Below are 12,258 nucleotides of genomic sequence, written 5' to 3' on the forward strand. Positions count from 1 at the left end.
ACCCACGCGACTGCGTTAGTTAGTGTGTGTAGAGATCTCTTGAGTATTCAAGAGATGTAACAAGTAAAGCAACCTGAAACAGACTGCTTTTTGAAAGGGGATGAGAGAAAGAAGTAGAGAGGATAGGAAGGAGAAGAAGAAAAAAGTGAAGAGCTGGGGGACCATCAGCTCTGATAAGGAAAAATTTCTGAAAAAAAAATTCGGAGGCTGGCAGAACCAGTCCGCCTACCTAGAAAGGTTAGATTAAACACTTAGTCCCAACACTATGTGGGTACCTGTCCTGTGCCTGTTGACGACTCACAATCGCGTGTCAATTGGCGGTATCTTCTGCGTCTACGTACATATCAAGCCACAATAACTTTAGAAGTCAATTCTTCTCTCATTTAGACACGTTTTTTGACTCAGTCAATGGGACGATAAGTTCACCTCTACTCTTTATCGTGATGGCCCCTCCAACACCATCCTCCCACCGCCCCCGCAAGAAGAGAAAGGTTGCGCCCGGCTCCAACAATAACCTGATCTTGGATCTAGGCGATGGGAAGCAATCCCCAGCATTCCCCCTCGTCTCGTTTTTGTGGGCTGCTCGGGCTGGTGTTTCTCAATGGCTGATTCTTCCACTTGTCCTCATGGCCGTCGGCCTGTTCCGATGGGCTGTGAGCTTGTGGGGTTACTCTGGTATGCGATATTGTCTCTCTATGGAGGATACAAGAACTGATATCTTCTAGGCTTTCAGGTTCCCCCAATGCATGGTGATTTTGAAGCGCAACGGCATTGGATGGAAATTACCACACATCTGCCTTTGGCGAAGTGGTACATATACGATCTGCAATATTGGGGTCTCGATTATCCACCACTGACCGCATATCACAGCTGGCTATTCGGAAAAATGTACACTTCCTTTTCATTCATTGTGGAATTCTCATGGCCTCCTGCTGACCTGTTGACTTGTCTAGTGGCTCCGCCTTTGATCCAACCTGGTTCGCCCTGGATGCCTCCCGAGGTTTCGAGGACCCCCGTTTGAAAGTATACATGCGCGCTACTGTCATGGTATCCGAATACTTCGTTTTCATTCCGGCCGTGGTCAATTTCCTCCGCCGCTACACTCGGATGCAGGGTGTTCATGCATGGTCCGCCTCGATTGCTCTCGTGGCAATTCTCCTTCAGCCAGCGAATATCCTCATCGATCATGGCCATTTCCAATATAACACAGTCATGCTTGGATTGGTGGTTGCGAGCTTGGATGCTATCTTGGCGGGGCGTATGCTTTGGGCTTGCATTTTCTTCGTTGGTGCACTGGGATTCAAACAAATGGCATTGTACTATGCACCAGTCATGTTCGCCTATCTTCTCGGTGTCTGCACATTCCCTCGGATCAATATTCCTCGCCTTGTGAGCATAGCCCTCATCACATTGGCTGCTTTTACTTTGCTTTTGGCCCCTCTCATGGTTGGTGCCTCCAATGCCGATGCTCGAAAGGCATTTGCATCTTCTCCGGTGCCGCCTCTGTTACAGGTACTTCCTATCCAGTTGGACAAGAATTCCGTTACATACGGGCTATTGTTCCAATTAACGCAGATCATTTATCGGGTGTTCCCCTTTGCGCGTGGGCTCTTCGAAGACAAAGTTGCCAACGCTTGGTGCGCCATTCACACTTTCTATAAGCTCACCCGCTTTGATGCTACGTTGTTGCAGCGCGCATCACTTGGTGCCACATTGGCGTCAATTGTTGTTCCCTGTGCTATCATCTTCCGCCACCCCCGGGCCTCGCTTCTCCTTCCCGCTCTATCTGCCGTCTCCTGGGGATTCTTCTTGTTCTCCTTCCAGGTCCATGAGAAGAGTGTGTTGCTGCCTTTGCTACCAATGAGTCTCCTACTTGCTGGTAACGGTGGGCTGAGCAAAGAAACCCGAGCCTGGGTGGGCTGGGCCAACATGCTTGGCTCGTGGACCATGTACCCCCTTCTGAAGCGCGATGAGCTCCGCGTTCCTTATATAGTTATGACTTTGCTTTGGGCCTATCTTCTCGGCTTGCCTCCTACTTCTTTCGAGACTTACCGAAGTCGCCCATCCCCTGAAGACTCCAATGCCTACTTGGAGCCCAGCACTCTCACAACTCTCCTACACTTTGGCTTCTATTTGACCATGATTGCCTGGCATATGCTTGAGGCATTCGTACCTCCGCCGCCCGGAAAGCCAGATCTTTGGGTCGTTTTGAATGCCCTGATCGGAGCTGCTGGATTTGGGATTGCCTATCTGTGGTGTATGTGGAAACTATACACCCAATGTCGCCAGATCAGTCGGCAGGCTACCGAGGAGGAAAGCCAGAAAAAGAAGCAGTGATTGTTTGGCTAGGTGGATGGCTGTATGATTTTCAGTGATACCCCATATTATGTGATTATCCAAAATGAGGCAGTAGAACTCTTGTTTCATTGATATGTTTTATTAATATAATTGATTCGATTTGAAATTCGTTCTTTAAGAGGTGAGACGTTGTATTGGGAAACTCATCCCTATCATCCGGAGTGCTAAACTCTAGATTCCAATATGTTACAACGGAGCAAACATGCCCTAAAAACAGACGATATCCAGGTAAAACAAGAAACTCCCGCCAATGAATGCTATGGTACAATGTTGTATAGTGATAGTACAGCCGAGGCCATTGGGTCAGAGAACGAGTCTAGACCTTGAAGCCGAATCCAGCCATGCAAGTCTTGTACTGCTCGATCGTGGACTTGCACTCCTGCTCAGGGTTGTCGGACTTGGAGAAAAGCATACAGTCATCGCGAGCGGTCTTCTCGGGTTTGCAGACGCAGCAGGGCTAGAACGAAAGGCAGGGTCAGTCGCTTGTGCTTGTTGGTTCGGCACTATCGGGTCATACCTTGGGCTTCTCGGTCTGGGCTGGCTGAGCGGGTGCTTGCTCGGGGGTAGCAGCACTTTTCTCTGTAAATAATTGTGTAAGCAAAAGAAAGCCTTTCTCTGATATGTAGGACTGGCGCATTGCGCAAGCATTCGGCCCAGGTGGAAAGAGGCAGTGGTACATACCATTTGAAGAACCGAATAGCCAGGACATTGTGACAGATATGCAGATGTACTTGAATATTTAAGGAAATGGAAGACAGAAAACGAGTGTTAAGTACGTTGTGAATAAGTGCTTACAAGTGACCTGACACCATCGGACATTATTAATGGTTCGTGCAGCGTAACTGGTCTCTATGCGTTGCCGTGGTTATTTTTTTTTTTGTTATCAACAAACTTGCCTCCCCGGAGTCGCCTCCTCTTCTGCTACATTGACTGTTTCGGTTTTTTTCTTTCTTTCTTTAGATCTACTTGGGTCTCCTCACTTCTTGGATACCATCTGCCATTGAGCCTTCTCCTATTTATTTCTTTTTCTTATCTCAACATCCCACTTGGACAACTACCCCGCCATGGCCCCTCCCAAGGTCTTCTCCCTCGAGGGCAGAGTCCTCAAGCTCGACAGCGCAGAAGACATCAATGTGCACATTCAGCCCTTGATAGATAACACTGACTACACTGAAATCCGTCTCGGTGGAAACACCCTGGGCATTGGCGCCTCCGAGCGTCTGGCCGAGGTCCTGAAGACCCAAAAGTGCCTCGAAGCTGCCTACCTTGACGACATCTTCACCGGTCGTCTCCTGACGGAAATCCCCACTGCTCTGAATGCCCTCCTGAATGCCATCCTCAAGATCTCGACCGTCCACACCGTGAACCTTAACGACAATGCTTTTGGTCTCAGGACTCAGGCCCCGCTTATCGAATTCCTCTCGCGCCATGTGCCCCTCCGTCACCTTATTTTGAACAACAATGGACTCGGCCCTGCCGCTGGATCTCAAGTTGCCGATGCGCTGTCAAAGCTGGCTGAGCGCAAGGAGGAAGCTCGTAACTGTGGCGAGGAGGTTGGACTGCTGGAGAGTGTTGTCTGCGGACGAAACCGCTTGGAGAACGGCAGTATGGAGGCGTGGGCTCGGGCCTACAAGGCCCACGCGGCCGGTCTGAAGTCGGTTAAGATGACACAGAACGGTATTCGATCGGAGGGTATCTGCCACTTGTTGACCGAGGGTCTCTACCACGCGCATTCCCTGGAGGTTCTGGATCTGCAGGACAACACTTTCACCCATGTGGGCTCCACTGCTTTGTCAAAAGTCTTGTCCGGCTGGCCCTCTCTGCGCGAGCTTGGTGTTGGCGACTGCCTGCTCTCTGCCCGTGGTGGTGTCAAGGTTGCCCAGGCTTTGGCGGCCAACAAGAACCAGAAGCTCCAGACTCTGCGTCTGCAGTACAACGAGATGAAGGCGGAAGCTGTCAAGAACTTCACCCATGCAGCCAAGACTGCGCTCCCCAGCCTCCGTCGTGTCGAGCTCAATGGAAACATCTTCTCTGAGGAGGACCCTAACATTATTGACCTGCGTGAGCTCCTAGAGGCTCGACAGGAGGAGCACGGTACCGACGAGGACCCCGAAGATACTTGGGGTCTTGATGACTTGGATGAACTCGAAGAGGAGGATTCGGAAGAGGAGGAGGAAGAAGAGGAGGAGGAGGAAGAGGAGGAAGAGGCCAAGGCTGAGAAGGATCTCAAGGATGCCGAACGTGCCGAGGAAGAGAAGGTGGCTCAGAAAGATGACAAGGACGTCGATGAATTGGCCGATGTGCTGGGCAAGACGGCCCTCTAAACCTCTGGAGCTGTTGGACAATTGTCACTTCCATCAGTACCTGCCTTTCATCACGGATGTCTCATGGATTCAATGCCACGTTGATATCACCAATGGCTGAGAAACCACGCCCTCGGCTTACTTGGTGTCCTCTTGGCCATCCATGGTCCCTTTCCCTGTCCACGGCCACTCACAAGCTTCGGGTATGAGGATCTGACTGACGACGCTTACGCTTTACCTTCAAAAAGACCCCCATTTGTTATACCCCCAATCTACAATGATGAGATCCTAGCTGCACATAATTCTCTTTGCTTTGATCCATATTCTGTTTGCATAGCCATGGACCTCCGGTTTTCTTCGGAGGATACATAATCATATCGATGGAATACATATTTGGACAAGCAGGAACATTCAAATATAATTTTTCTACATGTAAACAAGTGTGTATACAAAGCTGCATATAGAAAGAAAAAGAATTTCCGAAAATGGAACGCAAGGCTTGGCGCGAACCTCGAACATCGCAGCTCATCAAATTCCACTTACCTCGTCGTCGGCTTTGACATATCCCACCTACCATACCTGTCTCTTCTGGCGCTTCCATTGCCGTCGCCTTTCCGCTCTTTGTTATCATTACAGTTCCCATTTCGCAACACTACATCGTTAACGCGACCGTAAAATATCTCCAAGTGAGTGCTCGCGCAAAACACCCCTCACTACATATTGTTTTTGCGCAATTACCCATTGCTATTCCTGGCGCAATGTGTATAACACCTTTTATACCATTGTTTACGAGCTGCTCTGCTTGTTTTGGCCAATTTTCCGAGAGCAAATGAGGGAGAAGGTGGACACGTGCAAATTAACAGCGTACCACCCTCACCCGCATGAGTCTCTATGGCGGGATATCTTAAGAGCCTTGTTTCGTGTGACGTTTGTTGAACTTATCTGTGCTCTATTACCGGTGATCCCAAAGGGACAAATGTGCTCGCCGTGGTTCTGCAGAATGCGCCAGCATCCGGGGCTTATAAAGACCCTGTGCTCCAAGCTTTTACGATGACATACTAACAGTTGTCGCTTATAGGTCGCGTGGAACTTTCTCAGCCGGTCCTCGATCAACTCCAAGCATTCCGATCGAATTATCCCTCTACCCCGCACAACATGGCGATGGACGCCAAAGAGATCGAAGCTAAGGCCAAGGCCTTGGGCAAAGCCGCGACGTCGAACGAGTCTTCCGCTGTGATTCTAGGCCTCCTAAAGGATATCCAAACCGGGGTCCGGGCAACCGAAGATCTCCTCCGACAGACGCGCATCGGAATCATCGTCAACAAGTTCAAGCAAAGCAAGACTCCCGAAATTGCGCGGCTCTCCAGCGAGATCGTCTCCAAGTGGCGGACCGAGGTGAACAAGCAGAAGCAGGGCGGCGGTACAGCAGCCAGCCGGGGGTCGAGTGGTTCTCCGCGACCAGCACAAAACGGTACAGGAGCGTCCACCCCAGCCGCTGCTACGCCCTCAGACAAGGCGTCGAAGCTGTCCGTGCCTCCGGATAAGCGAACCTGGAAGGCAGACGGGGCGGAGATCAATCACACCGGTAACCGAGTGCGTGACAGCTGCACAGGACTGATGTACGATGGGCTGTGTGTTGGGTCGTCTGAGTCTGTGAAGGTTGTTCTATCGCGCGCCATTGCAGTGGAAATTTCCGCATACAAGTACCTGGGACCGGAGACGAAGGAGGAATACCGCACGAAGATCCGCAGTCTTTTCCAGAATCTGAAGAACAAGTCCAACCCGAAGTTGCGCGTGCGCGTTGTCGAGGGAGAAATTACCTCTGAGCAATTTGTGCGCATGAGCCACGACGAGCTACGCTCTGTTGAGCAGCGTGAGGCGGATGCCAAGATTCAGAAGGAGAATATGGACAAGGCTATGGTTGCCCAGCAAGAACGCAGTATCAGTAAGAGTTTGCAGTGCGGCAAGTGCGGTCAACGCAAGGTTACCTACACCGAGGCTCAGACTCGTGCGGCTGATGAACCGATGACTCTGTTCTGCACGTGTCTGAACTGCGGCAAGTCCTGGCGACAGTGAGCTCGGTCGTCCGAATAGCTGCGCGAGCGGAAATGTATTATTCTTTGGGACTCGGTGTTTCTTTCTTTTGCTTTTCTCTCTATGTTTTCATTCTTTCTATCAAGCCCAGCTATGAAAGCCGCGGGAGTTTCACAGTGGGCCTTTGATTTATGTCTTCTACGTCTGTTTCTCTTGAAGCTCATCTGGGCAAATGGATGGGGAAACAGTGAACTATCTACCAAAATCCAGATATCCCAATTACCCAACTATCCTAATGTTTGATCCCATTGTTTTGATACTACTACATTAATAGTAGATATCAACAATATCAACAAACACCAACGTCATATTTATGTCAGTACCTCCCGACGTCCACCGCCATATCAAATCCAAGTCCATAGAGCCCAATTTCCCTTCCAATGCCACATCTACACCAAGCCAAAAGTATTCCATCATGACTACACGCCCAGACCTCCTGAAACCAATCCACGCCCTCCTAGAAGCCCTGACAAACCCAGACCCAACAAACCCCAACAAACTCCTCTCAACCTTCACAACATCCCCAAACCCTCTAGCCCACGAACACGGTCTCCCGCAACTAGCTCCCTTCCTGGGCCGTCCATTCACCGGCCAAGATGGGGTAGCAACTTACTTCGAGCTCATCACCTCCCTCCTCTTTATTAAGAACATGGTATTCGAGCCCGATGAGAACTGGGTGGTTGATAAGAGTTGCATGGCTGTTTCTCTGCGTGGGACCGCAACGTTTGGCTGGAAGGAGACGCGGCAGGCGTGGGATGAGACGTTCGTTTATCGCATTAAGCTTGCCGTTGATGGTGGGCCTGGGGAGGGGAGGTTGGCGGTTTGCGAGTATCATGTTTGGGCGGATACGGGGGCTGCTTATCTTGCTAGGCTTGGGAAGTTAGGGGATTTAATGAATTCTAAGGGTGGTGGTGAGGGGATTTATGTGGATTTTGATGCGGAGGGTACAAGGTAGAATATATATATATCGGCCAACAGCCAAGACACACACTGAAAGTATTACCAATCATAAGGAGATTATCATTATTGGGAGATTTTTCTAGATAGGTGCAGATGGTATAATGCACGTATTCTAAACCAACTGCCGTTTTCACCATATTATTCAATAAGATCGGGGGCAGCCTATCCCTCAAAGACGCTGTGGTTAAGCTCAACCCCCATATCCTTGGCCATGTTCTGCATCTGGGCCTCGATATCATCCTCCATACCCCCACCTAGATGCAAGAACTGGCGCACCTTGGTGAAATAAAAGAAGATGTCTGTACTAAACAGCACCATACGGAAGATCAAATGGCGACCGATGTTCCGGATCTTCTCGACCAGCGGCAGATCCGGCGACTCAATGAGCGCACGCGAAGCCCAGATACCAGTAATCTTAACGCGATTCACCGGCGAGCCCAGGAACTGGTTATTTCCTTGGACGATGCGCAGATTGCGACCGATGAAAATCAGCTCCTGTGGCCACTTGGTTTCATCGCCCAGCATATCGCGGATCGCCTTGCGCAGCTTTTGCTGCATTTCGAAGGACCGCTCTGCACGCTCCGACTTACTTAGTCCCTGGAGGCCGCGCTGCGTAGACATGTCTCCGCCGCTGTAGGGGCGCATTAATGTTGCTGACGCGAAGAAATCTGGGTTGTTCACGCCCCAGCCCTTGACAATCTCGCCCAGCGTGCGATTGTCAAAGGTGAGGAGGGCTTTCCAGAACCGCGCATATTGGTGTCGGAATCCGGGTTCCATGTGGATATACAGGCCGTGGTCGATCAGAACCAGCTCTGGCCGTCCGTCCGGCTTGCGACGGATGAAGATGTTGCCCGGATGCGGGTCGCAGTGGACGTATCCCCATAGGAACATCTGGGCAGAGAACAGATCTACCATGGTTGTCATCACTTCCTTGAGCGACAGTCCCAGTCCGCCGCGGTTGTTGTGGCCGCGCCAGTAATCGCGCTGTGGCTTGGTCCTCGATGCGCGCAGGTTTCGATCTGCAGCATTCCCCTCCGGCTGGTCAAGTGGTGTACCGTGACAGCCTGGACTTCCCTGACGCCAGCCGCCGCGCCAGGGCCGCGTGATAGCGTCTTTGTCCCAGAGGCGTACGCCTTCTACCCATTCGGCAGTCATGACGCGCTTCGAGCTCAGCTCACGATATACACGAGGGACATACACGCGATCGCGCAAGCGAGGTTCAGCGGCCACGAGCTTGGCCATGTTTTCCGAGTTATCTGCTTCGTTTACGAAGTCTGTTTCGAGCGATAGTCTCTCACTGATATAGGGAACGAGACTGTAGAAAGGGATGTCGAACACCTTACTATAGATGAAGGTCACAACTCTATTGGTTTCAATATCAGCATAACATCCTTCGGCTCGAACTCGAACAACTCACTTGAAAGCCCAGAGATCCCATGCCAATTGCTGCACGATCTCGCGTTTTTGGATCTTGATCGCGACCTCCCTACCATCCTGCAGACGAGCCCAATGGACCTGTGCAACACTGGCGCTAGCTCGGGCTCTGCGCTCCATTGTGCCCTTGTCAGGTTCGCCCGTAAACGAGATACCGAATACCTCCTCAGGCGACTTCCCAAAATCCTCACGGATGACCTTCTCCACATCCTTCCAATCATTCTGAGGTGCATCATCAAACATGCGGGAGAACATATGCTGGAACTCAGGGGGTAGGATGGCGGATTGCATCGCAATCGCCTGGCCCATCTTCAGATAGAGACCGCCATTATATCTCAGCAGATCCGACAAGCGCTCTGCGTTGCGGGCGTGCACGGCAGCAATAGAGCTGGCCAATGGCGGGTGTGGGCGGAAGTTTATTTTGTAGTCGAGGGCGACGACTAGACCGAGGGAAAACGTTCGGGCTGTTCGGGTCAGCGATGAGGCGTAGAACTGGCTGTCAATGCCGTAGGCGACGCCTGTTGCTAGTGAGATGTAGATGATTCGGCGGAACCATTTGATGGTTCGTTTGTAGGTTTTTGCTTCTGTGGGTTTCCCCAGGGAGCTTGGTGACGGTGGTACGAAGGGTTGGAATTGGCTTGAGTGAGCATATCGGTGCCGCCAGATTGAGGGACGGATGGTGGGCCGCAGGGAGCGGAGAAACGTCGCGTGCGCCATAGGAAATGGAGAAGCGGATGCCGAGTTACTGCATGGCGGTATCAAGTCCAACCTGATCTGAGAAGGTAAAGTAGTGAGAGTCCTGTGGATGTGTCAAATAAAGCCCAAGAGAAGTTCCGCTTCTCATCCACGGTAGCTCCGCGCGGAGTCGGAGTCGGGGGAATTCCACGCCCTCGCTGATACATCACCATTTGTTCTTACTCCATTTCCCTCACCAAATATGTATATCTACATACTACACTACACCACCATTTCTAGGTTAATTACTTCTAAAAAAAAATGAGTAAGCTTAATACCCGCATAATGGATTGCTCGCTTAATATTTTGTACAGTACCTCTTAGCCTTCCGGATGGAAGTACCACGCATTATCAGGTCATTATCAGGTCGACCTGCGTACGTCTGCCTACCTCTAAATAGTGGCACACTACGAACTCCGGACCTTCCGATGTACCTGCAAATACTCATGAAATATGACTGTATATTCCCGGGTTGGGAAGGCGGTGCGAAATCTCCTTTTACATCAATCTTATGAGTACTCAGTGGTGTCACTTTCATCCATCAACCATTTTCAAGTACCTTCTTATAGGCCGTCTGCAGCGCCTGTTCGGATCCGCTACGGGCCTCGCCCGCCCAGCTTTATGCCGCGACGTTTGACGTACGTTCCACCCGTCCTCAGCTCACCATGGCTTCGCGACGCGAAATCAATAGCAGTGAAGAATCAGCTGGCTCTGGAGCGTCATCCATTGCACGAGATACTAGAATTACTTGTCTTTTCTTGGATGCAACAGAACTTGAACTGGAGACAGACTCAGCCATTCTCCAGCGATCGCTCAGCTTGACATCCGTCATTTTGACAACCTCCTCTTTCAGCCGCCGCTTCCAAAGTGCGCGGTTTCGACCCGACCTGCAGGAGATCAATCAAATCGGCAGTGGCCTACAAGGTGTCGTCTTCGAGGTGATTGAGAAATCCTATGTTCTCAAAAAAGAGAGTCCAGGCAATGAAGCACGATCCTCAAATATCCGGCGCGAGTATAATACCCACTGCGATGTTTCAGCCGCATTCGAACACTACCGACACGCAACCCACAACATGGTCCACGTTCCTAAACCCCACAACTTTATGTTCAAAACACAAAACGACGCGTTCTGGGGTAAAGTCTTTCCGAAAATGCCCCAGGCTTACCGTATGCGCGGGAACGTCATCATCATGGATCGGATTCTTCCATTACCGAAGGTCGTACGAAAAGCGCTCGTCACCTATTTCTGTGGTCGCGAACGGGATCTTAGTATCACTGACATCGAATCCCTTCTCAGTAACCCCAGCAACAAGCACTGCCTCGTCCGAGTCTATTTGGGTAAAGCTAATGGTTCGCTCAATCAGGATAACCCAGCTCCGCTCAGAAATTTCCCTCTCCACCTCGGTTTCATGAAGGAACTTGGCATCGATACCCTTGCGCTTGCTAAGGAAATGGGCAAGGCATATGCAACCTTACACTGGGGCGCCGCCACAAACGGTGATGATGTGGAGTTCGTGCTTGGCACATCAGCCTCAAGAGGAGCCGAGGGCTTTCGTGGAGTCTCCGGACTTTCAGCATCGCGCCATTGGACTCTATCTTTTGGACTTCGGCCAATGCGAGGCGGTTGACTTAACGCAGGATTGTGATGTCATTTACCAAGCGTTCAAAGGGGCTATGGTAACGGGTGATAATCAGCTTTTTATCCCACATTCCTCGACTAGCCCGGCATTGTTCGCAGCCTTCAAGAAGGGATACATTGATACCGGTAGTGTCATTCTATCAGCCAAGCAGATCACTGACAAGTTTAGCATGGAAGATTTCATGCAGGAGTACGAGGAATATGCTGAGAATCTCGTGTATTAGCTAACTCGCCGTGCATTCGAGGATACAATCGGCCATGAAAATGGACCGATGGTTGAAGTCTAGCTCGTCGTTTTATCTCTTGAATCATTTTCCAAAATCCTCTCGCTGCTTTCGAATAGAAGGGAATTAAATTCATAGCCCAGCTTCCTGAGGACTGACTTAAAGAGGAGAAAAGATGAGTGATCTATCAAAGACCCGGGGAAATAGCTGACCACAATTTCCGATGAATTCAAGCACCCAGGGAATGATAGCGGCACGACATAGTCCAAGAAGTATGAGTGGTTAGACTTGTTTCGCCTCAAACCGTTTGTAATTAGTAGATACACGCACTGGACTTAGCACGGGTTTGAGGTTAGGTCTTCTATGTTCGGGTGAGCAAGGTAGAGGTTACGTGACGGTGTATTAGGGCGCCAACCCGGAAGAGAAACAAACTAATCGGAACAGGGAATTCACAGGTCCGCTGTATACATGTACAATACTATTTACACTACTTACTTTCAGATCCAAATAT

General features: G+C 50.6%; 7 protein-coding genes across 7 annotated transcripts; 5 read left to right on the top strand and 2 right to left on the bottom strand.

Moving 5' to 3' along the window:
• Positions 1 to 389: 389 nt before the first annotated feature.
• N7447_008508 (dolichyl-P-Glc:Man(9)GlcNAc(2)-PP-dolichol alpha-1,3-glucosyltransferase ALG6) lies at positions 390 to 2,337 on the top strand (the record flags this gene model as incomplete). The annotated part of the gene is made up of 3 exons (XM_057232770.1): positions 390 to 675; positions 726 to 888; positions 954 to 2,337. Coding segments are annotated over 3 exons (1,833 nt in total), but the record flags the coding sequence as incomplete, so codon positions are not given.
• Positions 2,338 to 2,674: 337 nt separating this feature from the next.
• On the bottom strand, positions 2,675 to 3,067 carry N7447_008509 (copper metallochaperone COX17; the record flags this gene model as incomplete). Its single annotated transcript, XM_057232771.1, has 3 exons — positions 2,675 to 2,815; positions 2,876 to 2,937; positions 3,040 to 3,067. The coding sequence occupies 3 exons, from the start codon at positions 3,065 to 3,067 to the stop codon at positions 2,675 to 2,677; spliced, it is 231 nt and encodes a 76-aa protein (XP_057082313.1).
• A 355-nt stretch (positions 3,068 to 3,422) lies between these two features.
• N7447_008510 (GTPase-activating protein RNA1) lies at positions 3,423 to 4,682 on the top strand (the record flags this gene model as incomplete). Its single annotated transcript, XM_057232772.1, has 1 exon — positions 3,423 to 4,682. One exon carries the CDS (start codon positions 3,423 to 3,425, stop codon positions 4,680 to 4,682), a length of 1,260 nt encoding a protein of 419 aa, XP_057082314.1.
• Positions 4,683 to 5,816: 1,134 nt separating this feature from the next.
• N7447_008511 (transcription elongation factor DST1) lies at positions 5,817 to 6,737 on the top strand (the record flags this gene model as incomplete). Its single annotated transcript, XM_057232773.1, has 1 exon — positions 5,817 to 6,737. One exon carries the CDS (start codon positions 5,817 to 5,819, stop codon positions 6,735 to 6,737), a length of 921 nt encoding a protein of 306 aa, XP_057082315.1.
• A 433-nt stretch (positions 6,738 to 7,170) lies between these two features.
• On the top strand, positions 7,171 to 7,710 carry N7447_008512 (uncharacterized protein; the record flags this gene model as incomplete). Its single annotated transcript, XM_057232774.1, has 1 exon — positions 7,171 to 7,710. The coding sequence occupies one exon, from the start codon at positions 7,171 to 7,173 to the stop codon at positions 7,708 to 7,710; it is 540 nt and encodes a 179-aa protein (XP_057082316.1).
• Positions 7,711 to 7,877: 167 nt separating this feature from the next.
• On the bottom strand, positions 7,878 to 9,866 carry N7447_008513 (ABC1 kinase family protein; the record flags this gene model as incomplete). The annotated part of the gene is made up of 2 exons (XM_057232775.1): positions 7,878 to 9,078; positions 9,133 to 9,866. The coding sequence occupies 2 exons, from the start codon at positions 9,864 to 9,866 to the stop codon at positions 7,878 to 7,880; spliced, it is 1,935 nt and encodes a 644-aa protein (XP_057082317.1).
• A 683-nt stretch (positions 9,867 to 10,549) lies between these two features.
• On the top strand, positions 10,550 to 11,747 carry N7447_008514 (uncharacterized protein; the record flags this gene model as incomplete). The annotated part of the gene is given in 2 exon segments (XM_057232776.1): positions 10,550 to 11,398; positions 11,415 to 11,747. The coding sequence occupies 2 exon segments, from the start codon at positions 10,550 to 10,552 to the stop codon at positions 11,745 to 11,747; spliced, it is 1,182 nt and encodes a 393-aa protein (XP_057082318.1).
• Between the last annotated feature and the right edge of the window lie 511 nt (positions 11,748 to 12,258).

The sequence above is a fragment of the Penicillium robsamsonii genome (genome assembly GCF_028829455.1).
Source record: "Penicillium robsamsonii strain IBT 29466 chromosome Unknown utg000005l_segment0_segment0, whole genome shotgun sequence".
Taxonomy (NCBI): domain Eukaryota; kingdom Fungi; phylum Ascomycota; class Eurotiomycetes; order Eurotiales; family Aspergillaceae; genus Penicillium; species Penicillium robsamsonii.